The 27,511-nt window shown below is 51.1% G+C and overlaps 4 protein-coding genes and 1 non-coding gene across 6 annotated transcripts in view; 1 reads left to right on the forward strand and 4 right to left on the reverse strand.

Moving 5' to 3' along the window:
* Positions 1–27,511, reverse strand: part of ANKRD39 (ankyrin repeat domain 39) — a 745,852-nt gene that overhangs the window by 188,121 nt on the left and 530,220 nt on the right. The gene's annotated exons all lie outside the window — the stretch shown is intronic.
* Positions 1–27,511, reverse strand: part of FAM178B (family with sequence similarity 178 member B) — a 218,462-nt gene that overhangs the window by 152,082 nt on the left and 38,869 nt on the right. The gene's annotated exons all lie outside the window — the stretch shown is intronic.
* ACTR1B (actin related protein 1B) overlaps positions 1–27,511 on the reverse strand; it is an 80,851-nt gene that overhangs the window by 1,079 nt on the left and 52,261 nt on the right. Inside the window, exons 2-11 of one of the 2 annotated variants that reach the window (XM_050755162.1) lie at positions 7,096–7,291; positions 4,820–4,884; positions 3,510–3,585; positions 2,306–2,431; positions 1,832–1,956; positions 1,377–1,593; positions 1,174–1,266; positions 893–1,067; positions 402–463; positions 108–148 (exon numbers count right to left, since the gene is read on the reverse strand). In XM_050755162.1, coding sequence (XP_050611119.1) covers positions 108–148; positions 402–463; positions 893–1,067; positions 1,174–1,266; positions 1,377–1,593; positions 1,832–1,956; positions 2,306–2,431; positions 3,510–3,585; positions 4,820–4,884; positions 7,096–7,143 — 1,028 coding nt within the window. In that variant the 5' untranslated portion in view covers positions 7,144–7,291. Of the gene's footprint in view, positions 1–107; positions 149–401; positions 464–892; positions 1,068–1,173; positions 1,267–1,376; positions 1,594–1,831; positions 1,957–2,305; positions 2,432–3,509; positions 3,586–4,819; positions 4,885–6,273; positions 6,358–7,095; positions 7,292–27,511 lie in introns of those variants that run through there. The other variant, XM_050755163.1, reaches the window with a different exon arrangement.
* C13H2orf92 (chromosome 13 C2orf92 homolog) overlaps positions 7,374–27,511 on the forward strand; it is a 41,565-nt gene continuing 21,427 nt past the window's right edge. Inside the window, exons 1-5 of the mRNA XM_050755193.1 lie at positions 7,374–7,453; positions 11,640–13,264; positions 15,334–15,501; positions 19,737–19,838; positions 21,421–21,504. Coding sequence (XP_050611150.1) covers positions 12,967–13,264; positions 15,334–15,501; positions 19,737–19,838; positions 21,421–21,504 — 652 coding nt within the window. The 5' untranslated portion in view covers positions 7,374–7,453; positions 11,640–12,966. The remainder of the gene's footprint in view (positions 7,454–11,639; positions 13,265–15,333; positions 15,502–19,736; positions 19,839–21,420; positions 21,505–27,511) is intronic.
* Positions 7,869–8,009, reverse strand: LOC126934596 (U4 spliceosomal RNA). Its single transcript, XR_007719048.1, has one exon. It is a non-coding gene; the product is annotated as a U4 spliceosomal RNA (small nuclear RNA).

A 27,511-nucleotide genomic window follows, 5' to 3' on the forward strand; every position in this document is an offset into this window, starting at 1 on the left:
TTTGGGAGGGAGATCCACCCACCTCCACCTGGCCTGGGCCAACCCCGGGAGGAGCATCCAGGGTAAGGTGGTCTCTTCCCAGCGCCCTCCCCTGAGCCCTGCCTCACCCAATCCACGTGGAGTACAGCCGTTCCTGCGGGGCTGAGATCTAGAGGGAGGAAGTGGCCACGTCACTGTGGGTCCCCACCCAGAAGCCATCCTCCCAGCCTTGGGGTCACCTCCCCAGGTCCTGAAGCCTGACAGCAAAGGCATCAGCTGGGGAGCGGTAGCAGTGGCCCTGGGAGGAGCAGGGCTGGGTGGACGCGAGCCAGTGAGCAGGTCTAGAGGCAGCACCCACCCTTCCTCCCCATGCCGAGGCTGCCAGCGCCCCAGCGCCCCAGGGGAAGTCTCTGTAACCTCACCTTGATTTTGACATCCTTTGGAGCAAGCTTCTTCACTTCACTGAGTAATCGGTCTCCGAAGCCTGTGAACACAAAGCTGGTTGAGCCTGGGGTCTATACCCGGCCTCCACGCTGCTAGCTCCCACACCCAACCTTCAGGGCCCCCAGCTACTGCTGGCCTTCTATCAGCAGCTCTTCCCAGGTTGAAGGGCAAGGCTGAGAAATGATCCAGCCCCATGGCTGCCTATGGGCCCTGCATCCTCGCAGAGGCAGCGTGAGATGAAGCCACACGGGCTCCTTGCTCAACACTCACAATACACTTTAGAGCTTGTGTAAACTTCTCCTCTATTCACAGAGTAAACAAAATTTAATTTTAAATCTTGGTCTGTTAAAAAAAACTTGTTCACTGAGCACCACCAAAAAGCCAACAGAAAATGGCTCTGGGTGGAGGTGCACTCGCTGAGGGTCCAGCTGCCCTCGCCTCACCACCACCAACTCCCGGGCTACAGCACCTTTGAAAAGCGTCGAGCCACCGGAGAGCACGATGTTGGCGAACAGTGTCCGGCGCAGGTCCATGTCGGACTTGTGTATGGCGAAGGCCAGCACCTCATGGAGCCCCTCACTCTCATCCCCTACAAGGTCCGGCTGGAACAGCAGCTCGGGGGCCCGGAATCGGGCAGGCCCCACCTTAAGTGGACAAGATTGAGGCAGACAGGCTTCCCGGAGAAGCTGGCCACCCCTTTCCCCAGGCTGGGCACTGGCTGCCACTCCAGTGCCAAGCCCGGCCACTTACATCGAGCGTGCTGCCGTCTGGCAACGTGTACTGCACCTTCTCCGTCTCCAGAGCCTCATCCTTCTGCGGGTTGATGGACAGGTAGCAGGCTCGCTGCGGGGGCGGTGACACAGCCCTCAGAAGGCTGCACCTGGGACACCTGTGCCTTGGTGCCACCCTTTCCTCACCCCAGGTCGTGTCCACACCCTCTTGCCCCTCGTCACCTCTTTGATTGTCCGGACAACCTCAAACTCAGCCGAGGTATGGAAGTCAACCCCTTCCTTGCGCAGCAGGAGTCGGAGGTAGCGGGAGACGTCGCGGCCGGCAATGTCCACCCGCATGATGGAGTGAGGCATGGCAAAGCCCTCATAGATGGGCACGGCGTGAGTGACCCCGTCCCCCGAGTCTAGAACCACTCCTGTCGTGCGTCCCGTTGCGTACCTGTCACCAGGTCAGCATCCCCTCACCTCAGCCACTGAGGCACGGGGACCTCCTCACCCAGGGGAGGAACCCTGGCACGTCTGCATTATCTAGTCGGAACAAAGGGCACGAGGGACTCCCTAGAGGAAGAGTCATCAAGGGGCTGTTTTTCCAGGGAAGTCAGACCCTGGTCATGGCGAGCAGGAGGGCGGCGCAGGGAGGACGGGACTCAGGGAGGCCAGGCTGAGGGGGCACTCACAGACTGAGCACAGCCTGCATGGAGATGAACAGCGCCGGCACGTTGAAGGTCTCAAAGAACACCTCTGCCGCCTTCTCCCGGTTCTTACTTGGGTTGAGCGGGGCCTCCGTGAGGAGCACAGGATGCTGCGAGGGTGGGACGGTGGTAGGCATGCAAGGAGGCAACTTACAAGGCCCTAAAAGGCTCTTTCCAGAGAGCCACACCCACCCGCTGGCGCACAGGCGGCTCAGCCTCCTACCCCTCCTGAGGGCACCATCCCTTGATCTGCTGGCAGTTACTCTTCCGGAGACCCGGCTCTCTTTGGAAGATTCTGCCTAGCAGCCACGGGGCGTGCATGCGCACCCAGACACGCACGGAAAGGCAGCAGGCCCTCCAGAAATGCAGAGGGGAAATGTGGGAGCTGGCGAGGAGGGACGCGCAGGAGGGGGCAGAGCCAGGAGAATGCGGCGCAGGCGGAAGGGGCAGCCGCCACACCTCCTCTGAAAAGGTCTGCAGCTGGTCCTTCGAGTAGACGTACTGCCAGATGCGCTCCATGTCATTCCAGTCTCGCACCACGCCGTGCTCCATGGGGTAGCGGATGGTCAGCAGCCCCCGGTGCTCCTGGCGGGGTGGGAAGGGGGTGTGGCATCCGACCCTTGCTCAGTGGCTGCTTTCCGCCCTCCTGGAAGCTGCCCCTCACCTGCCCTGACCAGAACCGCCCCTGCCCACTGGGTCTGTGTCCCAGGGTCTGTAGCGGGTCCTGAACTCAGCATGGGTTTACCTGCCTAATAGCTTCTTAGGCTCTCAGAGCCCAGCTAGCTTCGGCTGGGGGGATCGGAGAGGGTGGCAGCATGTCCCCCAACATCTGCAGACCCTCTTCTTCCCTGTTCCCGCTGCCGGCACGTCCCCCACATTCTCCTCGCACTCTGCCCGTGCCGGCGCCTTGTAGCCGCCCAACATGGCCCCTCCGGGGCCACCTGTGCACCCTGACCTGTGCCTCTTCCCCCAGCCCTTTGGCCGGTCCTCACCAGTCCCCTGCATGCACTGATGTGCTGCTTCCACCTGCCCTTCGATGTCCCCCTAGGCATGCCCCTTCTCACCGAGCTCAGCTTCTCACTTAGCTCCTCTCACCACCTCGGCTCCTACGGACCCCACCTGCGAGACCCCCACCTCCGCACCTCCAGCTCAGGCCTCCCCTTTCTGGGCCCAGAACCAGGCATGCCCCACAGCCCGGCACCCGACGCAATGGTCCTCAGGCGCCTAAACTGCCCTTGGCCAAGCTCAGCTTGCTGTTCTCCCCACACCCACACACGCTCTCCTGAGGGTCTGATCAGGCTGTGCAGTCCCCTGGTGGGGCACCCCGGCTACAGTGTGAGAGGAGGCCCCACGGCCTCATTAGAACACACATCAAGTGTGTGATTCTGACTCTTATATCACTTTTTAATTGGTTCTTGGTTCTGTAGCTTCCAAATAGCTTCTAAAACACAGGACATGATGAGCTCTACCCATGCTCCCTAGAAGAGGAACCGTGGCCCCATCTCAGGGCGAGGTGCCCCTGCACAGCACTTCCCAGCCGGAGCCCGGAGAAGGTGCCCGGGAGGTCACCAGCAGAGGCTCAAGAACACGGGTCTCTCACATATGCCATGCCCCTGCAACTGAGGACCCCACACCCAGGGAAAGGCAGGCTCCTCGGTGTTACCTCTGCTTTTGGTCCGATGAAGAGGTCCCCCTCCAGGGCTCCAGCCATCACCCGCATGTGCTTGGGCCGTCCGACACTGTGAGGACGGATAACGTCAGCAAGGAGGGCAGGGGGCATGGTGGAGCTTGTGTCCAGAAAAACTGAAATCCAACCACAGCTGCCCAGAGGGTACTGGCCTCCGAACACCAGGATGTGGCTGGGGGAGCACAGGTTGGAACTGGGGCCTATAGGGTTTGGGGCTAGAGAGGGGGCCTAGGCAGGATGAGGAGCTTAGGGTCGGAAGGCATGGTCAGCACAGACAGTTGCGTGTCTGAGCACCAGAACCCAGTCCTCCATGGCCCAGCCCTTGTAGAGGGTCAGCTTCCTGCAGCCACAGTGACTCAGCCCACGCTCCTGACTTCGGTGGGGCAGGGCTGCCGTCACCATCCACAGACTGAGGGAGGACAGCCCCAGGAAGCTGGGTGGGGGCTCCCTTGTGCACCCTGCTCTCACTCACTCAGTGCCACCCTACCCCACTGCCAGGGTTTCGGGATCAGAGATTCACTTCTTGGGAACTGTAGGATTTGATGAGCTACCACTAAAGGCAAAGGAACCTCTAATTATACCCACGCAGTCATAAAGGAATGCTGAAGCTCGACAGGGAGCACCACGCTAGCTCTGTCCCAGACCAGGCCGGGCTCCGGCTAGCCTGCCACCTGTGGGGGTCTAGGACCCCCTGCTGCCTCCTGCCTTTCGGCCACTCATTCCCAAGCCTCCAGGAAGACGTGCTCCTGAGGGCAACTTTCCCAATGGGCTCGCGGCGGGTGCGAGGGGCACCCCAGGCTCTCTGGGTTTGCAATTCTCTTACTCCTGCCTCCACCAGTACCACACGGGGCAAAAGATCCCCTCTTAACTGCAACAAGACATTTTCTAGAGTCTGCAAACAAGTCCAGCAGAAAACCCCTTCAGGGAGGAAAGGGTGGCTGTGCATCTAATTCCTCACTCCTCCTGATCTGAGCTTAGGGCTCCCCTTGGAGGTGTCTCCCTTTATTGTTGCTGCTGCTACCACACCCCATCCCCAGGGAAATACTGGCTGCTTTTCCTCCTTGCTGGCTCAACACCACCAAACTGAGAGACTCCAAAGACAATGGGGAACCCTAGAACGCTTAGTCTTGTTCTTTCAGTGCTCTCTCGAGTGTCAATCTCACAAATTTGGTGTTTTCCATACAGGTCAGGGCAAAAATTGTCTTCAAAGAGTGCTGTGACACAAGGCTAACGTTCTCACAGAAGATAAACAGAAGGACTGAGGCTGCTGCCCGAGCCACACTTACTAGTTTGGGAAACAGTATTTGGGAATCTGGTCTCCTGCAAAGCCGGCTTTAATCACCCCCGAACCCTGCAAGGAAAAACAAAGTTTAACGGCCCACACGCACCACCAGATGAAGCCAGTCCCCTGCAATGGAGAGAGCTGGCTGCCCTGTCAAGGCAGGCCAAGGAGGAAGCCAGGGACCCTGCCAGGATCATTTACAAGTACATCAATGGTTCAAGACTGGGAGCAATTTTGTATCCCCCTGCCCTGGCAACATTTGGCAATGTCTGGCAGCTGGGGAGAGGGGACATGCAGTGGGGGATGCTATTAGCATCTAGTGGGCAGAGGCCAGGGATGCTGCTAAACATCCTACAATGCACAAGTGAGCCTGCTCTACCAACAATGACCTAGCCCAATGCAATAATACAGAGAGAGAGAAACCATGAAGGGCACCTTCCTCTGCACACCTCATGGTCGGCTCCAGCAGGAGGATTCCATAGCACATGCTACTCCCAAAAGCTACAAGAAACCCCTCTGCATGGGTTTTTTTTTTTTTTTTCAACAGCTTCCCTCTCCCCCAAGAACCCAGAAGGCATGGAACATGGACCACCTACAGGACCTGCTGGAGAAGACCAATAGGTGCATGGGATGACTGGCAGCTCCCCTCATGTGGCTTCCCCAGAGACTACTAGGAGAACCTGCTCCTATCGCTGCCCCCACCTGGCAGCTGGACTTAAGGATCCCCCAAAGAACCGGGCAATTAGAAACCTCCCACCCAGCGAAGGGGCCAGCTTCTCAACGCAGCTCCACCGCTCTTCATCGCAACCCTCTGAGTCTGCAGCAGAAACAAACATCTCCAAGTTACAGAGGAGAGGCTGGAATCTCCAAGGGGCCTAGTGGTAGCCCTTTGAACTTAGAAGCCTGTTGATTAGCCCATACGAGTTATTTGCACATCAAGAAAGGAGGTAATGCCGGGGGCGCGGTGGCTCACGCCTGTAATCCCAGCACTTTGGGAGGCCGAGGCGGGCGGATCACAAGGTCAGGAGATCGAGACCACGGTGAAACCCCGTCTCTACTAAAAATACAAAAAATTAGCCGGGCGCGGTTGTGGGCGCCTGTAGTCCCAGCTACTCGGGAGGCTGAGGCAGGAGAATGGCGTGAACCCGGGAGGCGGAGCTTGCAGTGAGCCGAGATCGCGCCACTGCACTCCAGCCTGGGCCACAGAGCGAGACTCCGTCTCAAAAAAAAAAAAAAAAAAAAAAAAAAAAAAAGAAAGGAGGTAACCTGCTCCTTCCTGCAGCGTCCCGCTGGTGTGACAGCACGTCGCCAAGCTCAGTGCTAGCCTCCTCATTAAACATCCTCTGCTGTGACTCAGGGAGCCCACGTGGGTACTCCAGAACAGACAGCCATTCAGGGACCCCACGGGGTCATGTGGGAGGGAGACAGATCCCAGAAAGAGCAGAAGTGAGTCATTACCAAAAACTCCAAGGCCCGCACACCAGACGCAGACACCCAGCTAGGGGCAGACTCAAAGATCCCAGCCCTTATCTTCTCCCCGTATCAGAGCTCGGAGGCCAGAAATCTTCCTACGGTAGCTGAAAGCAAGCCGAGCCCCACTGCCGAAGGCCAAAACCACAGGACGCCTGACATCTTTCCTCTGAGGCTTCCAAATGATCACCCCAAATAGCTTGCTGATACTGGGAAGTGTGGCCATGAACTCTCCATTGCTCTGCTGGCCGTGAAATGTTTGCCCAGCACAGGGAGCATTTAAGGAAAAAGTCAAAGTAGCCAAGAGGCAAACCAGATGGTGGTGGACATGTGGGTGACAGAGTATCCTGCATTTGTTGCCTCGGGATGCAGCCTCAAAGATGAAGCCAGCAGTGTGCAAAGGACAAATGCCACCCCACCTCCGCCAGGCAGCCAGAGCCAGGGCCGAAGGACGGGGAAAGGGACTGGGGTTGAAATCTGCCCAGGGACCGCACTCTCAGCTGAGAAGGGTCCGGGGCGCGTCCCCGCCCGGCCGCCCGGCTGTCACTCAAGCTCTCCTGAACTTCCCCGCCCGGCTCGGGGAGGGGTCGGGGAAGGGGCTCTGCTACGCGGGCGAGGGGGCTCGCCCCATGGCCGGCCTTACAGGGCCAAGTGGGCGCGCGCCCCAGGAGCGACGCCAGCGGCCCGGCGGGGGCGACGGCCAAGCAGTGAGCGGAGGACGCGCCGAGGCGGGCGGGGGTCTCTCCCTGCGCCGCCGCGTGCGCCCCCGGGGGCGGGGCGCCCGCCCTCCCCCTGGCTGCCGGGCCTCACGTTGTCGATGACCACGGGCTGGTTGGCGATGATGTCGTAGGACTCCATGGCCAGGCCACGCCGGCCCTGCCCAGCAGGCGGGCTGCAGGAGGGACCGGAGGGCGGGCGGGCGGGCGGGCGGGAGGACCGGGACAGCGGCGGCTCCCGACGCGGCGCCGCGCCCCTCCCTCCCCGAGCGTGCAGCCTACGCGAGCCCCGCGGGGCTTCCTGGAGGGCGGGACCCGCGGCCAATCACCGCTCCCACCTGGTCCGATTGACAGCAGCCGCCCGGGGCTGCCAGCGCGCAGGGGGCGGGGCCTCCGGAGGCTGGCCAGCCAATTGAGGTCATCCGGAAAAAAGTGGTCGCGGTGTTGCCAAGGTAGGCTGCGCAGCGTGGGGGATTATGTCATGGCTCCGTCTTAAAGGGGACGCGGGCGGCAGAAAGTGGAGCTGGGCTGGTGTGCGGGCGCGGCCGGAGTAAGTGGAGCTGCAAAAATTCACCGGTCCAGGAAGACGTCTTTTCCGCGTCCCAGCACCTCGGGCCACGCTCCTTCGTGAGAGCGCCCTCTCCAAGGATGCTGGCCGTGGATATTTCGCCCAAAGTATTTATGTTTTCTTTTTTTCTAGATAAGGTGTCTTGTTCTGTCGCCCAAGCTGGAAACCTTGGGCTCAAGCCATCCTCCCGCGCCAGCCAATAAGGGTGGACTACAGGCGCGCACCACTGCCCTCAACTTATTTATCTATTTATTTATTTATTTATTTATTTATTTATTTATTTATTTTTACTGAAATAGGCTCCGTAGAGACTGTTAAAGATTGCCAATGCCGACTATATTGCAAGTCGTCACGGTGGGGTATTGGGAAAAGTTTTCAATTAGCAATAATCGTGCTTCGCATAAACCTCATTGGCCACCTTACGGCCACCGCGCAACGCTAGCTAATTAAAACAAAATTTTTTTTTTTTTTTGAGACGAGATCTCGTTATGTTGCCCTGGCTAGTCTCGAACTCCTGAAATTAAGCAATCCTCCCGCTTAGGCCTTCCAAAGCGTTGGGATTACAGGCGTCAGCCACTGCGCACGACCCCATGATATTTCCTCGTTGAGCGCTAAAGAAAAGATCCTTTTCCTTATAAAAATCACAGTTTTGTGGTATTTTGGTCCTGGCATTTCTTGAGCACCTGCTCTGCGCCTGCGGAGCACTTCTGTCCACTTTACATAGGTTATATTAAATCCTTACAACAATATCAGGTAGTTGTCTTATTACTCCCATTTTTCAGTCAAGGTCTTCACACTTTGGTAACCTGCCCAAGATTATTGGGCGGGGAATTGGCATGCAGGTAGCCCCCTGCGCGCACTGGATTCAGCTGCTTCAAGAGTGCAAGGTACTTGAGTTCTACATTTGTTTACCAAACGGATCCATAGTTATTTCCCTGTATAGATACCTCTCCCAATGGGTTGTGAACTTAAAATTTGTAAAATTGAAGCACAGTGTTATATGGAAATGTGCAGAAATCACAAGTGTGCATGTACATTTCAATGACTGATTAAAATGTGGACACACTTGTATAACCACCGCTGAGTTCAAGAAACAACATTGTTGCTGGAAGAGGGGTCCCGATCCAGACCCCAAGGGCGGGTTATTGGATCTTGCCCAGAAGAAATTCAAGGCAAGTTGCAGAGTACAGTGAGAAGTGATTATTTATTGAAAGCTACTCAGTTACAGAGTAGGCCATCCTCAGAAAGCAAGAGGGGGAACACACCCTCTTTATTTTATTTTGTCTTTTTTTTTTTTTTTTCCTTTTTGTGGAGAACAGGGTCTCGCTATATTACCCAGGCAGGTCTCGAACTCCTGGGCTCAAGCTATCCTCCCTCCTCTGCCTCCCTGAGAGCTGGGATTACAGGCGTGAGCCACCGCCCCCGGCCACCCTCTTTATTTTAAACTCTTCTTATATAGGGGTCTTACCTCTGTAAAAACTAAGCTATGTCTATATGAGGGTGGGCTGACAGCATAACAAAATTTAGTACTTTTTGATTTAAAGAAAGTTATCCTTGGCATTTTAATGCATAAATACATCAAAGCATGACTCTCTCTCTCTCTCTCTCTCTCTCTCTATCTCTCTATATATATATATATATATATATTTTTTTTTTTTTTTTTTTTTTTTTTTTGAGACAGGGTCTCGCCCTGTTGCCCAAGCTGGAGTGCAGTTGCCTGATCTCAGCTCACTGCAGCCTCCACCTCCCAGGCTCAAGCTATCCAACAGCCTCAGCCTCCCGAGTAGCTGGGACCACAGGTGTGCACCATCATGCCCAGCTAATTTTTTTGTAGTTTTAGTAGAGACGGGGTTTCGCTATGTTGCCCAGGCTGGTCTCAAACTCCTGAGCTCGAGCAGTCCACTCACTTTGGACTCCCAAAGTGCTGGGGTTACAGGCGTGAGCCATTGAATCCTGTAACTGTAACTATCTTAAATCATATATTGTTAGGCAATATTGGAGCATCTGGACATTTTGTTGTCGTAGGAGTTTGTCTTTGCAGGCATTACTAAACTGCTGTTTTAGCCATAGCATCTTATTACCATGGGTCAGGACTGGCAAGGAATGTGCCTTGCTAGTTTTAAGATGGAGTTGGGGCCGGGCACGGTGGCTCACGTCTGTAATCCCAGCAATTTGGGAGACTGAGGCGGGCAGATCGCGAGGTCAGGAGATCGAGACCATCCTGGCTAACACGGTGAAACCCTGTCTTTACTAAAAATACAAAAAAGTAGCTGGGCGTGGTGGCACGCATCTGTAGTCCCAGCTACTCGGGAGGCTGGGGTAGGAGAATCGCTTGAACCCAGGAGGCGGAGGTTGCAGTGAGGTGAGATCACGCCACTAGCCTGGGCGACAGAGTGAGACTCCGTCTCAAAAAAAAAAAAAAAGAGAAAAAGATGGAGTTGGGATGGGCATGGTAGCTCATGCCTGTAATCCCAGCACTTGTGGAGCCTGAAGTGGGTGGATTGCTTGAGCCCAGGAATTTGAGACCAGCCTGGACAACATGGCAAAACCCTGTCTCTACAAAAAATACAAAAATTAGCCAGGCATGGTGTTGTGCACCTGTAGTCCCAGCTACTCCAGAGGCTGAGGTGGGAAATCGGCTTGAGCCTGAGAGATGGAGGTTGCAGTGAGCCCAGATCGCACCATTGCACTCCAGCCTGGGTGACAGAGCCAGACCATATCTCAAAAAAAAAAAAAAAAAAAAAAAAAAAGATGCAGTTGATTTTAAAATGGTGTCACCCTGTCTCTCCTAGGCTTCTGTTTTCTTAGCAGCGGGAACAGCCCCCCGTCAGCTCCTACCCCTTGGTCTCTGACCTGTTCCTCCTCCGAGGTGACCTCTGTCCTTAATTTTGAAAACATATTAGTGTTGCCCATATCTGAACTTTATGCAGATGAAGTCATCGGTATGTATTCATTTGCATCTAGTGTCTATACATTCATAAAATCGATCACTGTGTAGCCATTAAAAATAATGAGAGTGCTATATAATTTCATATGAAACATACCAGGACACATTGCTCAGTAAAAGCAAAGAGAAAGCAGACACCAAGCACAGACTGTTACATGCATGAGTGTCTCTGAATGGTATATGAGGCACCTTCAGGCATCTTTTTTTTTATTTATTTTTTTGAGACAGTCTTTCTCTGTCGCCCAGGCTGGAGTGCAATGGTGCAATCTTGGTTCACTGCAAGCTCCGCCTCCCGGGTTCACGCCATTCTCCTGCCTCAGCCTCCCGAGTAGCTGGGACTACAGGCGCCCACCACCACGCCCGGCTAGTTTTTTGTATTTTTAGTAGAGACGGGGTTTCACCATGTTAGCCAGGATGGTCTCGATCTCCTGACCTTGTGATCCGCCCACCTCGGCCTCCCACAGTGCTGGGACTCCAGGCGTCCGCCACCACACCCAGCTAATTTTTTGTATTTTTAGTAGAGATGGGGTTTTACTGTGTTAGCCAGGATGGTCTCGATCTCCTGACCTCAAGTGATCTGCCCGCCTCGGCCTGCCAAAGTGCTGGGATTACAGGCGTGAGCCACCGCACCCGGCCTGAAGATGATTGTCTTATAACAACCTATGTAACCCTTTTCATTTTTCCTTTAAAAAATGTCTTCCTTTACCTCGTGGAGCACATCCATTCCCATTGCTTATTCCCATTGCAATGCCTGTTCCTGAATAAACATCGTTGTTTTTTTAGAGATAGAGTCCATTGCTTTACTGCGATCTCACCAGTCTCCTGTCCCCAGGGCACTCCCACCCCTGGGTATTTGTACTGATCAACCAAGTTACACTTTCAGCGTTTTCAAACTCAGGGTGGAGATTTTAGACCCTCTTGAACCTCCAGGTTTCCTCTTTGCAAAGGCCAGCGGCAGAAGCAAAAGAGATGGAGCCCAGGTTAGCGTTTATTTTTCTGTTCACTGGTCATTTGGAATTTGGACATTTTCTGTCCTCTGGTTATGGTGAGGGTGTGGGTTTTGTGTTGTTTTACATATTCTTTTTGTTATTTTTTGTTCTGGATTTTGTTTTTGTTTTGGAAGGTATTTTAGAGGAATGAGATCTCTGCAGCTGCCATGACCTGCTGTGTTACAGCTTACGTGGTGCCCCTTCTTCTTCATATGTTGAAGTCCTGGCCACCCTGCCGAACCTGAGAATGTGACTGTATTTGGCGATAGGGCCTTTACAGAGGAAATCAAGTTAAAATGAGGTAACTGGGGCAGGCCCTAATCTGATGTAATCCTGTGCTCTTAGAAGAGGAAACGTGGACTCAGATGTGTATGGAGGGATGGCGTGCAAGCCCAGGGAGAAGATGGCCATCTGAGCCCACGTCCTGGAACAGGGACTTCCCTCACAGCCTCAGGAAAAACCAGCGCTTCTGACTTCCTGATCTCAGACCTGCAGCCTCCAGAACTGGGAGACGATTCAGTCAGCTCCTACACAACACAGGGTTGAATTGTGCGGGTCCACTTCTATGCAGATTATTTTATTTTTTCTTTTTTGAGACAGAGTCTCTCTCTGTCGCTCAGGCTGGAGGGTAGTGGTGTGATCTTGGCTCACTGCAGCTTTCACCTCCCAGGTGCAAGTGATTCTCCTGCCTCAGCCTCCCAAGTAGCTGGAACTGTGGACACGCGCCACCACACCTCGCTAATGTTTGTATTTTTAGTAGAGAAGGGGTTTCACCGCGTTGGTCAGGCTTGTCTTGAACTCCTGACCCCAAGTGATCTGTCTGCCTCGGCCTCCCAGATTGCTGGGATTACAGGCGTGACCCACCATGCCTGGCCCTACATAACTCTTTGTGCGAGTTTTTACCGCTAAAAGATATCTGCCGTGTCAGCCATGGAACACACACTGTGAGAACATGAAGCCTCAAGGGCAGGGCTGGCTACACAATTTGTGGGACCCAGTACAAAATGAACATGGGAAAAAAACTAGAAAAAAGCATAGTACAAGGTACTAAAATAGAAAGATTTTTCTTTTGAAAACAGTTTAATACTTATAAGATATAATAGAGGGAAATAGTGACACATGAGTAACAAAATGGGCGTATCACTTGGTCTGTGCTATTTTGGTGTTATAATTTTACCTAATACAATAAATAGCAACACTTTGTTAGTGAGATGGGGTTTCACCATGTTGGCCAGGCTGGTCTGGAACTCCTGACCTCAGGTGATCCACCTGCCTCAGCCTTCCAAAGTGCTGGGATTACAGGTGTGAGCCTCCGCACCCGGCTGTGATGTCTTGATTGATCACAGGATTTTTCTGGCTATTCTAACTACTTCCAATTCACTTCAGCCAATTTAGTTGAGTTTTTGTCACTTGTGACTTCAGAGTCCTGGTTAATATCCTGTTGCCCTCAGGACATGCGGGATGGAGGAAGGCACCAGGGAGCCGAGGGAAGTGAGCGGAGAGGCAGTCACTTCAGGGCCACCAGCATGGCTCCTGTCACTGTCCACAGACACAGGCCCTTCCCCTTCTCACGGGCAAGCAGGCCCCACCTCACTTCCGGGTGTGACTTCACAGACCGTCAGGTTCCGTGGTACCCTGGAGTCCACAGCTGCTGAATCTGAAGGGTCTTCAGAAGACTGGCTTCTCCCTGATGGTTCATGGACTAAGGCAAAGATGAGCAGAGCCATGGCCCTCTTCTTTGTGCTCTGCTGGATCCAAGGTACGTTGCTGTGGCAGCTGGAGAGAAACATGGGCCTCGCCTCGAGCCTAAGTGGGGCAGAGGAGGGCGTTCGCTCACACAGTGGGGAGCACAGATGCTCTACCTACTCAACCTTCTTTACCTCCCCAAATCTACCCTTCAGGGTTTATTACTTGGGAGAAGCGGGTAACTGAAAACATTTTCCTAACTTTGAAGCTATCTCAAAATTCAGAGCTCTATAGGAGGGTGGCATACATGCATATTTTAACTTTTCATTGTAAGAATTTCCAAACATATGCAAAAGTAGAAAGATTAGTATAAAGAACCACCATGTGCTGCCGGGCGCGGTGGCTCACGCCTGTAATCCCAGCACTTTGGGAGGCTGAGGCGGGTGGATCACGAGGTCAGGAGATCGAGACCATCCTGGCTAACACAGTGAAACCGCGTCTCTACTAAAAATACAAAAAATTAGCTGGGCATGGTGGCAGGCGCCTGTAGTCCCAGCTACTCGGAGGCTGAGGCAGGAGAATGGCGTGAACTCGGGAGGCGGAGCTTGCAGTGAGCAGAGATTGCGCCACTGCACTCCAGCCTGGGCGACGGAAGCGAGACTCTGTCTCAAAAAAAAAAAAAAAAAAAAAAACAGCGTTAGGCCGAGTACAGTGACTCAGTTCTGTAACCCCAGCACTTTAGGAGGCCAAGGCAGGAGGATCCCTTGAGCTCTGGAGTTTGCGACAAGCCTAAGCAACAAAATGAGAGCCTGTCTGTATAAAACATTAAAAAATTAGCCATGCGGCCGGGCGCGGTGGCTCAAGCCTGTAATCCCAGCACTTTGGGAGGCCGAGACGGGCGAATCACGAGGTCAGGAGATCGAGACCATCCTGGCTAACACGGTGAAACCCCGTCTCTACTAAAAAATACAAAAAAATAGCCGAGCGAGGTGGCGGCGCCTGTAGTCCCAGCTACTCGGGAGGCTGAGGCAGGAGAATGGCGAGAACCTGGGAGGCGGAGCTTGCAGTGAGCTGAGATCCGGCCACTGCACTTCAGCCTAGGCGGCAGAGCGAGACTCCATCTCAAAAAAAAAAAAAAAAAAAAAAAAAAACAAAACAAAAAAAAATTAGCCATGCATGGTGGTGCGTGCCTGTGGTCCCAGCTACTAGGGAGGCTGAGGTAGGAGGATCACTTGAGCCCAAAAAGTTGAGGCTGCAGTAAGCTGTGATCACACCACTGCACTCAAACTTCGGCAACAGAGGGGGATCCTGTCTCAAAAAAAAAAAAGTAGTAATAACTTTATAGTGATATAATATATAATAAAATTCACCCTTAATTTTATTTTCCTATGTATTATTATTATTTTTGAGGCAGGGTCTCCCTCTGTCACCCAGGGCTGGAGTGCAGTGACACAATCACAGCTAATTGCAGCCTCCACCTTCCAGGCCCAAGGATCCTCCCTTCAGCCTCCCAAGTAGTTGGGACCACAGGCATGTACCACCACACCCAGCTAATTTTTTAAATTTTTGTAGAAATAGGGGTCTTACTGTGTTGCCCAGGCTGATCTCAAACTCTGAGGCTCAAGTGATCCTCCTACCTTGGCCTTCCAAATTGCTGGGATTACAGGCATGAACCACCACATCTGGCCACATTTACCCTATAAAAAGTATATAATTCAGTGGTTTTTATTATACTCACACAGTTGTGAAGCATCACATCACTATCTAATTTTATTTAATTTTTAATTTTTAATTTTTTGAGATGGAGTATAGCTCTCTCGCCCGGGCAGGAGTGCAATGGTGATATCTCGGCTCACTGCAACCCCTGCTTCCCAGGTTCAAACAATTATCCTGCCTCAGCCTCCCAAGTTGCTGGGATTACAGGCGCGTGCCACCATGCCTGGCTAATTTACTAAATTAGTAATTACTAGTAAATTAGTAATTACTAAAATACAATTTTTAGTAGAGATGGGGTTTCATCATGTTGGCCAGGCTGGTCACGAACTCCTGACCTCAATGGATCCTCCCGTCTCAGCTTCCTGAGTGGCTGGGACCACAGGTGTACAGCACCATGCCCAGATAATTACTTTTTATTTTTTGTAGAGTCCAGGTCTCCCTATGTTCCCCAGGCTGGTCTCGAACTCCTGACCTCAAGTGATCCCCCCACCTCGACCTCCCACAGCGCTGGGATTACAGATGTGAGCCACCGCACCTGGCCTGAATTTTCCTCAAGTTCAAAAAATCCTGATGAAGGTTTGGCTAAAATATTTGGTGAGTTACCCCCCTTCCTGTGGAACCTCAGGCTGGATTTGAAGAGTTGCGTGCATGGCCCTCGTGGTCTCCCAGGTAACCTGTTCCCACTGCTGTGAAGGCAAGGCAGGTGCTCTTCCTTGAGGCTAGAATCTGTTTGTCTATGTGTCAAAGACTCAATAAATTAAGCAAAACAGACGACAGACACCTCCAAAGGACCCTGCTGAGCATGAGTGGAGCAGAGCAGGGCCGTGTGGGAGCTCACTGAGTCTGCAGCGTCAGATGCCACCTCACACCATGACACACCTGCCTCGCCAGTTTCTGCTCTGAGGCCCCAAGGCCGAGCTGAATCTCCTCCAGGGGTTCTCAGCCCTAATTGAGTATGAGAACCCCTGGGACAATCTTCTTTTTAACAATTGAGACATTCCACACACAACCCGCACCAGATTTTGGGGCGTGGGGATAGACCTTCGCATTGTAGTTTTCTAATCCTCCAAGGGACACTAGGCTGAGACTCACTGGTCCCCACTCTAAACCTTCCATTGAATGTATGAGAAAAACTGAGGCCCAGGGAAGTCCTCTTTAGCAGAGAGCTGAGACGGAGGAAAGGGTTCTGAACCACAGCTGTCGCTGAAGGAAGCTGTGCAAATGCCAGTGAAGTCTCTCCTGAGGGTGCCTGGGCTGTGTGTCGGGAGCGAAGGTTGAGGGTCGCCTCAGGTGTGAGAAGGAGCGACCGGGACAGTGGCACTGATGCTTCTCCCCGGGTTAGGAGGCATTCGGATCACAGAGCGATGCCTGTTCGTTCCTGCTTGCGAGGGAGCAGATCTCTCGACACCCGGTGGGTCTCCTTTCCAGCAGCTGTCCGTGTCAGGAGCGCTGGGCCTGCTCCTCCCCATGGAGCCATCACAGAGGCCTCGGGCAGTCTGCATAGACCGCTGCCTGGCCGGTGACCAGGAGGGGATGAATGAGCAGATGCAGGCAGCACTTGCAGTCCCTCTCGCTGTGCCCTCAGCACCTGCTGTCTAGGAGGCAGAAGCCTTGTCTCAGCCTTGCAGGTGACCCCGGTGTCTCTGAATGTGGCCCCGTATGTGTAGGAGGTGGGTGATTGCATCTGAAGATGGGAGAAGAGTTGGGGGTTTGCGAAGCTCCCATCACCCCTCAAGAGCCCACTGACCAGCCCAGCTCCCGCCAGGTGGGCCTTGGCATTGGAGGCCACAGCTCAACTCTGCAGTTCCCTCTGGGCAGCATTTCCAGGGACTTGTAGGTCCCCATGGTCCTCGAGGAGGGGTGGTGAGAGCAGCTCCTCATTGTCCTGGTGACCCTGATGGTTCATTTTCTGGTGTCTCTGTGGTGAGCTCCTGTTACGTCGAGCGAGTAAAAACCACCGAGAACCAGCAGCCCCAGAAATGCACCGAGAATAAATACAGGATGAGTGGGGTTTGTGAGGACTGTTTTCTGTGTCTTAGCAGGGAAAGCCTGGAAGGGAAGGTAAAACTTCTGCTTCCCAGGGAAGCCAGAAGCCTGAGAACTTAAAAGGGAAGGAGAACTTAACATATTTCAAAAATGTAACCCTCATGGATTAGCAACAGTTTTCCAAAGAAAGAGCTTTCCGAGCTTATAGAATCCGTCCTGCATTGTTTCTGCCCCCGTGGCTCCCACCCCTGTTTTTGTGGGTGCAGTTTTTTTTTTTTTTTTTGAGACGGAGTCTCGCTCTGTCGCCCAGGCTGGAGTGCGGTGGCTGGATCTCAGCTCACTGCAAGCTCCGGCTCCCGGGTTCCCGCCATTCTCCTGCCTCAGCCTCCCGAGTAGCTGGGACTACAGGCACCCGCCACCTCGCCCGGCTGGTTTTTTGTATTTTTTAGTAGAGACAGGGTTTCACCGGGTTCGCCAGGATGGTCTCGATCTCCTGACCTCGTGATCCGCCCGTCTTGGCCTCCCAAAGTGCTGGGATTACAGGCGTGAGCCACCGCGCCCGGCCATGGGTGCAGTTTTCATACAGAACATTTGGACACAGGCTTCAAAAGTCTCTGAAGATGGCTTTCTCCTTTGGGTCTGTCAGGTCCCGGCAGTCGCGTCCCAGGAAGGGCCGGGGTCGGCTCCTTGCTCCCCATCCTTCTTCAGTGGCACGAAGGGTGAGGTGGAGGGTGTGAGTCACGTGTGATCTTGGTGTGGGCTGTGGCCGGTCTGCAGCGCCCCTTCAATGACTGCTTCAAGGGCTTTTCATGATGCTGTAGCTCATGAGTTAGTGTTTCCTAGAGGCTGTTTCCAGGTGTCTTACGTGTCACACACTGGCCCACCAGGGCTGGAGTGAGATCATGAGCACCCGATTGTTGGTGAAGGGAGTTGACAGAGACATCGAATGTCAGTGAACAGGAGTGACCTTGGGTCTCAGTGAATACTGTGGTCAACTGAATCCAGAACCCAGCCTCACCAGCAGGGCCCCCTTCCTCCGGAAGGCTGCTTAGCCGTGGACCTGTGTTCTGGTTGCTGCGGGCCGAGCTGGTTTTCTTTTTTTTTTTTTTTTTTTTTTTGAGACGGAGTCTTGCTCTGTCACCCAGGCTGGAGTGCAGTGGCCGGATCTCAGCTCACCGCAAGCTCCGCCTCCCGGGTTCACGCCATTCTCCTGCCTCAGCCTCCCGAGTAGCTGGGACTACAGGCGCCACCACCTCGCCCGGCTATTTTTTTGTATTTTTTAGTAGAGACGGGGTTTCACCGTGTTAGCCGGGATCGTCTCTCGATCTCCTGACCTCGTGATCCGCCCGTCTCGGCCTCCCAAAGTGCTGGGATTACAGGCTTGAGCCACCGCGCCTGGCCGCTTCTTTTTTCTTTTGAGACGGAGTCTCGCTCTGTCGCCCAGGCTGGAGTGCAGTGGCCGGATGTCAGCTCACTGCAAGCTCCGCCTCCCGAGTTCCCGCCATTCTCCTGCCTCAGCCTCCGGAGTAGCTGGGACGACAGGCGCCGCCACCATGCCCGGCTAGTTTTTTGTATTTTTAGTAGAGACGGGGTTTCACCATGTTAGCCGGGATGGTCTCGATCTCCTGACCTCGTGATCCGCCCGCCTCGGCCTCCCACAGTGCTGGGATTACAGGCTTGAGCCACCGTGCCCGGCCAGGCCGAGCTGGTTTTCTTCCCCTCCTGTCTTCCCTGGCCCTTGCTTTGTAGTTCTGTGTGACTGTGTCGTGTCTGGTTATATCTGTGTATACTTCTGCCTCTCCCACTATCTAGATGGCTCGGGGAGGCACACCACACACCAGGTCACCTTCCTCCCTGAACCCCCAGCACCTCGTCCTGTGTCTGTGCAGAGATAAGGCTGGTTGAAAGCTTGTGTGAATGATCTGAAGTCTTCTACTCTAGTCCAGTCTCCAGGAGCATTGTGATCTTTAGGAGCATGGGCTTGGTTCCTCTGTACAGTAATGGGTCATAAAAGTGAGTGGTCAAGATCATCCCAGTGAGGGCAGTCCGTGTGGTGTCATAGTTGCTGTACCAGTTAAGAATGCGCGTGGGCCGGGCACGGTGGCTCACGCTTGTAATCCCAGCACTTTGGGAGGCTGAGGTGGGCAGATCATGAGGTCAGGAGATCGAGGCCAGCCTGGCTAACACGGTGAAACCGTGTCTCTACTAAAAATACAAAAAATTAGCCGGGCGAGGTGGCGGGCGCCTGTAGCCCCAGCTACTCCTCAGGAGACTGAGGCAGGAGAATGGCATGAACCCGGGAGGTAGAGATTGCAGCGAGCTGAGATCGCACCACTGCACTCCAGCCTGGGCGACAGAGCGAGACTCTGTCTCAAAAAAAAAAAAAAAAAAAAAAAAAAAAAGAATGCACCTGGCTGCAATTACCTGAAAACCTGACGTACAGTGGCTTAAACAAAGAGTGGTTTTTTTTCCTTCTGTCATAGCAATCTGGGAGCGGCCACTGTGGCTTTGGCGCAGGAGGCTGGGAAAGGCCGCTTCTCTGATATCATCGGGGGCCTCCCCAGCGCTTGTGTGGCAGACTGACAACAGGAAGAAGGAGGAGAATGAGGGCACTGAGTATCATGAGATTTGGGGTCATATATCTTTAGTGGGCAGTGTTTGCTACCCCGAATGTCTCCTGCCATTAAAATGTTCTGCAAGTGATTTAGGTAGTTGGAGTTTCCTTCCCTATAATGTCCAACATCCATTGAGTTTGTGTCATGCATTCGTTGTATTCATCGTCTGCTTTAGGTACTTAGCAAACTATTGCTGGTATTAACATGCCTTTGTTTACTTCACTGCAGATGAAATTCTGCTGCAAGTGTTTTCCAAGGCTCCGTATGACCCATCGTTTGATGAAACAAGAACAGCAGTCAGATCCATTACAAAGAGAAACACACAAAAAAGCAAGTACATGTCAGTAACCTGACATGCGTATGTACCTCTGCAGACCTCTGTGTTATCTCAAATGTGCGATGCTAGCATTTTAGCGTTCCTTAAATTAACTACTGGGGTGGTGGGGGGCAAAGCCAAACTGAGATGTGAAGAACTCTCTGAAATCCCCTCTACAATCTTCCTCCCAATATGGGAGTCTATAGGCTTCAGTGTGGATATCCCTGTATTTTGGGGTGATCCCTGATGTGCAGTGTCAGGCACGTTCTGCCACTGTGGAGGCTGTGCAGAGGACAGAAGCCCGGCTTGCAAGTGGGGTTCACTGTTCCTTGTAACAGGAGCTATGAGCTATAAAGCTATTCACCAGCACTTTTTAGGTCACTGCCCGTGAGTGCCCAAGTCACCGGCTTGGGAGAACAATGTCTTCCTACATCCCTCCCTGTCACCCCTGCCGTCATTCTACCCCATCCTCTGTAAAATATTTGCCTGGAGAAGCAGAGCTGATTTCTCCTCCAGCACTGATGCTCCAATGCCAATGCTGAGAGGAAGCAGCTGGCCACGTATGCAAAAATAATGCATATTAACCCCAAATCACATGAAGAAAAGAGAAACCCTGGAAGGTGGACATCATGTGAATTAGGAAGAAAAGTAACAACGAGTAATTAGTTATCAGAATAAACCAGCTTTGTGTGCCGTGAATTATAAGACTCTCAGTAAAGCAGTTTAGTAACTAATCACTCTGCCAATGCATTCCATAAGCCTTTGAGAAAAGATATGAATATTTCACTGCATAATCTCAGTAGCTTGCCCTGAATCATGTTTTATGATGCTCCCTTGGCTGATACATTATGAGGAATACTTTTTTTTTTTTTTTTGAGACGGAGTCTGGTTCTGTCGCCCAGGCTGGAGTGCAGTGGTGTGATCTCAGCTCACTGCAAGCTCCGCCTCCCGGGTTCACGCCATTCTCCTGCCTCAGCCTCCGAGTAGCTGGGACTGCAGGCGCCCGCCACCATGCCTGGCTAATTTTTTGCATTTTTAGTAGAGACGGGGTTTCACCGTGTTAGCCAGGATGGTCTCGATCTCCTGACCTCGTGATCCACCCGCCTCGGCCTCCCAAAGTGCTGGGATTACAGGCGTGAACCACTGCGCCTGGCCACTAGGAACACATTTTTAGCAAAGTGCTTGCCTGATTAAGTATATCTTAATGATTCATCAGTGTCTTATTAACAGAGAACTGTCCACTTGTCATTTATTGGATCAAAGTGATTGTGCTTGAAATCGTTTGGCATACACCATGTAGGCCTTTCTACCAGTTTTCCCGTAGAGTTAATCCTGCCCTGTGCACAAATCTCTCAATGCTTATGCATATTGTCTGTCAAGAGACCATGTGAAAATGAGCTTAGCCCCTGGTGTTGTGTTGGAACTTCAGATTCTTGCAGACACTTCATGACTGCTCTGTGACACTCAGAACAGGTGGGTTCAGGCCAAGTGCATGATGCTGTCCTCAAAATGCCGTGCAGAAGAGTATCAATTTAAAGGGAATACCTGCAGATCCAATGAAAGACTTAATCACAGCCATGGTTTATTTTCCCATAGGCTATTCCCAACCAAAGAGCTTGAACGATGCTGTATTTGCATCAGGTTCAAAGGAACGAGAGGAACATTTGGCTAAAATATTTGGTAAGTAGCCTCCTGCTCTGAAGCCTTTAGCCTGTGTTTGAAGAGTTACCTGCTTGCATGCTTGTCCCGGGTTGTCACTCAAGTAGCCTGTTCCTGCTGCCTTGAGGGGAAAGCAGCTGCTTTGCCTTGAGGCTAGAATCTGTTTCTCCTTGAGTCAAAACCTCAATAAATTAAGCCCAAAGTGGAAAATAAACACCTGGAAAGGATCCTGCTCCTCAAAGAGTGATCTCTGGAGCAGGAGCGTCTGGTAGTGTGAGAATACCCTGGGGAGACTGTTTAAAAGAGACACCCCAGGCCGGGCACGGTGACTCAGGCCTGTAATCCCAGCACTTTGGGAGGCTGAGGTGGGTGGATCACCTGAGGTCAGGAGTTTGAGACCAGCCTGGCCAACATGGTGAAACCCCATCTCTACTAAAAATACAAAAATCAGCCGGGCGTGGTGGCACGCACCTGTAATCCCAGCTACTCGGGAAGCTGAGGCAGGATAATTGCTTGAACCCTGGAGGTGGAACTTGCAGTGAGCTGAGATCATGCCACTGCACTCCAGCCTGGGCAACAGAGCAAGGCTCCATCTCAAAAAAAAGAAAAAAAGAAAAAGGATAAAAAGAGACACCCCTTGGCCGGGCGCGGTGCCTCATACCTATGATCCCAGGGCTTTGGGAGGCCAAGGCGAGAGGATTGCTGGAGGGCAGAAGTTTGGGACCAGCCTGAGCAACATACCAAAAACCGCTAAAACAACTCCCCCCGACACATGACAAATTAGCCAAGTGTGGTGGCATGTGCCTGTGGTCCTAGCTACTCGGGAGGCTGAGGTGGTGGAGCAGGACGAGCCACAGACAAAACTCCTCAGATACCGAGTTACAGAAGGAAGGGGTTTATTCGGCTGGGGGCATTGGCAAGACTCCTGTCTCAAGAGCCGAGCTCCCCGAGTGAACAATTCCTGTCCCTTTTAAGGGCTCACAACTCTCAGGGGGTGCGTGCGAGAGGGGCGTGACTGATTGAGCAAGCAGGGGGTACGTGACTGGGGGCTGCAGGCACCGGTAATTAGATGGGAACAAAACAGGACAGGGATTTTCACAGTGCATTTCTATACAATATCTGTGATCTATAGATAACATAACCGATTAGGTCAGGGGTTGATCTTTAACTACCAGGCGCAGGGTGCGGTGCCGGGCTGTCTGCTTGCGGATTTCATTTCTGCCTTTTAGTTTTTACTTTTTCTTTCTTTGGAGGCAGAAATTGGGCATAAGACAATATGAGGGGTGGTCTCCTCCCTTAGTGGGAGGATCTTTTGAGCCCAGGAGTTTGAGGCTGCCATGAGCTATGATTGTGCCACTGTACTCCAGCCTGGGCAGCAGAGCTATACTGTCTATTAAAAAAAGAGAGAGAGAGAGATGCTTATTTCACATTCAGTGATCATTTATGTGAGGTGGGGTGAGACCTTTGCATCACTAGGTTTTAAAGCCCGTCAGGTGATTCTAGGCTGTGATTCATTCATCTGCTCCAAGCTTCTCATTTACTATTTGAGAAAAACGAAGGCCCAGATGGAAGGTGGTGGGGCGGGGAGCTCCAGGAATCCGTCCCTTTACCAAAACAACAATTTAGCTGGCAAGAACTTCGTTAAGTAGCCATGGAATATTGGCGTCTAGTAGAACACTTGCGGTGTCCAAGAGTGAGCTTGATGAAGAGGTTGCCGAATTTCAGCATTTTGGGTAGTGGCTACCAGCCTCCCTTCCCAAGCCCTGTGGCAAGCAGGAGTGTGGAGAGCAGTCCACATTCCTAGCAAGGATTGCTGGTGCCAGGGTGGGCAATAGAGACCTGTCTTCTAAAACTCAGGTTGTGTATTTGATTGCTGGTTGCTATTTTAGAACACCAAGGGGCTAACACTAAGACTGACCATTGTTTTAACTGGCATTGTTAAATGCCAGTTAAAAAACTCTGTGGGCTGAAGAGGCTTCCAAGCAACCCTGTTGAGGGGATTTAAGGAAATAAGGTTTTTTGTTTTTCTCTTTTTGGAGATAGACACTTAAGGAAACTTTTGTCAGGTCATTGGCTAACTTCAGATATAAGAAAACAGAAAATTCAGCATTCTCACAACAAGAACTACACACTTTGCAAAACTAGTTTGGAAAAGTTACAAAAAAATTGCTTCAGCCTTCAATAAGCAAAAATCAACAATCACTGAAAGAGACTATTAGGTTTCCAGAGTTATTAAAATGTAATACACAGAATGTCCATCTCTCAACATAAAATTATAAAACATACAAAGAAACAGGAAAGGACGGCTCGTTCACAGGAAAAAGGAATTTGGCAGAACTGGTTCCTGAGGAAACCTGGGAATTAAAATTACTACACAAGATGTTAAATCAACTGTCTTCAAATGTTTACTGAACTTAAAGGAGACCATTAACAAATAAGGAAATCAGGAAAACAATATACAAATAATATCAATAAAGAGATAGAAATTCTTGAAAAGAGCCAAAAAAATTCTGGAGCTGAAAAGTATAATAAATGAATACTTGGCTCATGCCCATTAATCCCAGAACTTTAGGAGGCCAAGGCAGGTAGATCACGAGGTCAGGAGATTGAGACCATCCTGGCTAACATGGTGAAATCCTGTCTCTCCTAAAAATACAAAAAATTAGCTGGGTGTGGTGGTGGGCACCTGTAGTCCCAGCTACTCGGGAGGCTGAGGCAGGAGAATGGCATGAACCTGGGAGGCGGAGCTTGCAGTGAGCCAAGATGGTGCCACTGCACTCCAGCCTGGGCAACAGAGCAAGACTGTCTCGAAAAAAAAAAAAAAAAAAAGAAAGGATCAGCACTCTTGAAGATAAGACATTGAAAGTATCCAGGCTGAGATGCAGAAAGAAAAAAAAAGAGAAAATGAGTAGAACATGTGGGACTTGTGGAGCATCATCAGGCATACTAAAATATACATTATGGGAATCTCCGAAGGAGAAGACAGAGAGAGAGAGAGACCCGAAGTGAATGTTTGAATAAAGAATGGCTCCAAACTTCTTGAATATGTTGAAAGACATGAATATGCACATTCAAGTTGCTCAGTGAACTCCAAGCACAATACTCAGAGATTCACAGTGAAACACGTTATCATCAAATTGTCAAAATCCATACACAAAGGGAATCTTGAAAGCAGTAACAGAGAAGTGACTCATAGCATAAAAGGAACCCTCAGTAAAATTCACCACTCATTTCTCCTCAACAACCACAGAGGGTAGAAGGCAGGATGGCACATTCAAAGTTCTGAAAGAAAAATAATGTAATCAGCAGGGCATGGTGGCTCATGCCTGTAATCCCAGCACTTTGGGAGGCCGATGTGGGCAGATCACATGAGCCCAGGAATTCAAGACCAGCCTGGGCAATATGGCAAAACCCTGTCTCTACTAAAAATACAGAAAAAAAAAAATTAGTTGGGTGTGATGGTGCACACCTGTAGTCCCAGCTATTCAGCAAACTGAAGCGGGAGGATCACCTGAGCCTGGGAAGCCCAGGCTGCAGTGAGCTGAGATTGTGCCACTGCATTCCACCCTGGGTGATGGGAGTGAGATCCTTTCTTGAAAAAAAAAAAAGAAAAATACTGTCAAGCAAGAGTTATCTGACAAAATTATCTTTCCAGAATAAAAGAGAAATAGAACATTTTCAGATAAACAAAAGCTGAGAGACCCGCCTTATGAGAAATGGCAAAGAGAGCCCTTCAGGCTGAAATGAAGGGACGTTTGACAGTCACTTGAAGACATAAGAAAAAAAAATGCTGGCAAAGGTAACTACCAGTTCTAAAAGTCTTATTGTACTTTAGGTTTCATCTATAACTTCTGCCTTTTAAAAATATTATTTAAAAGGCGAATGCATGAGATAATAATTACACATCTGTTAATGGTCTTACAATGTATAAGGATAGATTCTGTAATAACAACAATATAAAGGCAAGGGAATAGAGATATATATGTGCAGAGTGTTTGTATACTATTGAAACTAAGTTGATACCATGCAAACTAGGTTGTTATAAATTTAAGATAACTAGGTGTTTAAGTTTAAACAGTTTTTTTTTTTTTTGAGACGGAGTCTCGCTCTGTTGCCCAGGCTGGAGTGCAGTGGCCGGATCTCGACTCACTGCAAGCTCCGCCTCCCGGGTTCACACCATTCTCCTGCCTCAGCCTCCCAAGTAGCTGGGACTACAGGCGCCCACCACCTTGCCCAGCTAGTTTTTTGTATTTTTTAGTAGAGACGGGGTTTCACTGGTTAGCCGGGATGGTCTCTATCTCCTGACCTCGTGATCCACCCATCTCGGCCTCCCAAAGTGCTGGGATTACAGGCTTGAGCCACCGCGCCCGGCTAAACAAATTTTAACTTAACTAGTTTAGGTGTTTCCAAGGTAACCAGTAAATAATAACTAAAAAAAGATGGAATAGGCCGGGCGCGGTGGCTCAAGCCTGTAATCCCAGCACTTTGGGAGGCCGAGACGGGTGGATCACGAGGTCAGGAGATCGAGACCATCCTGGCTAACACGGTGAAACCCCGTCTCTACTAAAAAAATACAAAAAAATAGCCGGGCGAGGTGGTGGGCGCCTGTAGTCCCAGCTACTCGGGAGGCTGAGGCAGGAGAATGGCGTGAACCCGGGAGGCGGAGCTTGCAGTGAGCTGAGATCCGGCCACTGCACTCCAGCCTGGGCGACAGAGTGAGACTCCGTCTCAAAAAAAAAAAAAAAAAAAAAAAAAAGATGGAATAAAAGAGTTGAAGCCATGCAGGGTGGCTCATGCCTGTAATCCCAGCCCTTTGGGAGGCTGAGGTGGGGGGATCAACTGAGGGCAGGAGTTTGAGACCAGCCTGGCCAACATGATGAAACCCTGTCTCTACTAAAAATACAAAAATTAGCCGGGTGTGGTGGCAGGTGTCTGTAATCCCAGCTACTTGGGAGCCTGAGGCAGGAGAATTGCTTGAACCTGGGAGGCGGAGGTTGCCATGAGCTGAGATCATGCCATTGCACTCCAGCCTGGGCAACAAGAGCAATACTCTATCTCAAAAAAAAAAAAAAAAAAAAGAAAAGAAAAAGAAAGAGTCAAATGGAACATTATAAAGAACCAACTTAAAAAAAAAAAAAGCAGTAATGGGGGAATGAGGAGCAAAAGAAAACACGCACAAAACACAAACCCCTAAATGACCGAAAACACAACACACATATACACAACAAATAGCAAAATGGCCGGGCCTGGTGGCCCATGCCTGTAAGCCCAGCACTTTGGGAGGCTGAGGCGGGCAGATCACTTAAGCTCAGGAGTTCAAGACCAGCCTGGCCAACACGGTGAAACCCCGTCTTTACTAAAATACAAAAATTAGCTGAGCATGGTGGTACATGCCTGTAATCCCAGCTACTCAGGAGGCTGAGTCAGGAGAACGGTGTGAACCCAGGAGGCGGAGCTTGCAGTGAGCCGAGATGGCGCCACTGCACTCCATCCTGGGCAACTGAAAGACTCCGTCTCAAAAAAGAAAAGGGGGGGGGGTCTTAAATAAATAACCTAATTGTACACCTAAAGGAACTAGAAAAAGAACAGCATATTAAGTTGAAAGCCAGAAGAAAGAAGGAAATAGTAAAGTATACAGAGGAAAGAAGTGAAATAACAGAAAATAGAAGAAAACTGATGAAACCCAAAATTAGTTGCTTAAAAACACCAACGAAATTGACAGACTTCTAGCTAGATTGGCAAAGAAAGAAGAGGACCCATTATTAATTCAGAAATTAGAGTGGGAATATTACTACTGATTTTCTGGAAATAGAAAGGATTTAATGAGAGAAGAATATGAACATTTGTATGCTCACAAATTGGAAGACCTAGATGAAATTTTGAGATTCCTGGAAGCCCATGAACTTGCAAAATTGACTCCAGAAGAAATAAGAAAATCTGAATAGACACATAACAAGTAAGGAGAATGAATCAGTAATCAAAACTTTCCAACGAAGAAAGTCTAGAATTAGATGTGTTCTCTGGCAAA

Source organism: Macaca thibetana, chromosome 13 (genome assembly GCF_024542745.1).
Source record: "Macaca thibetana thibetana isolate TM-01 chromosome 13, ASM2454274v1, whole genome shotgun sequence".
Lineage (NCBI taxonomy): Eukaryota > Metazoa > Chordata > Mammalia > Primates > Cercopithecidae > Macaca > Macaca thibetana.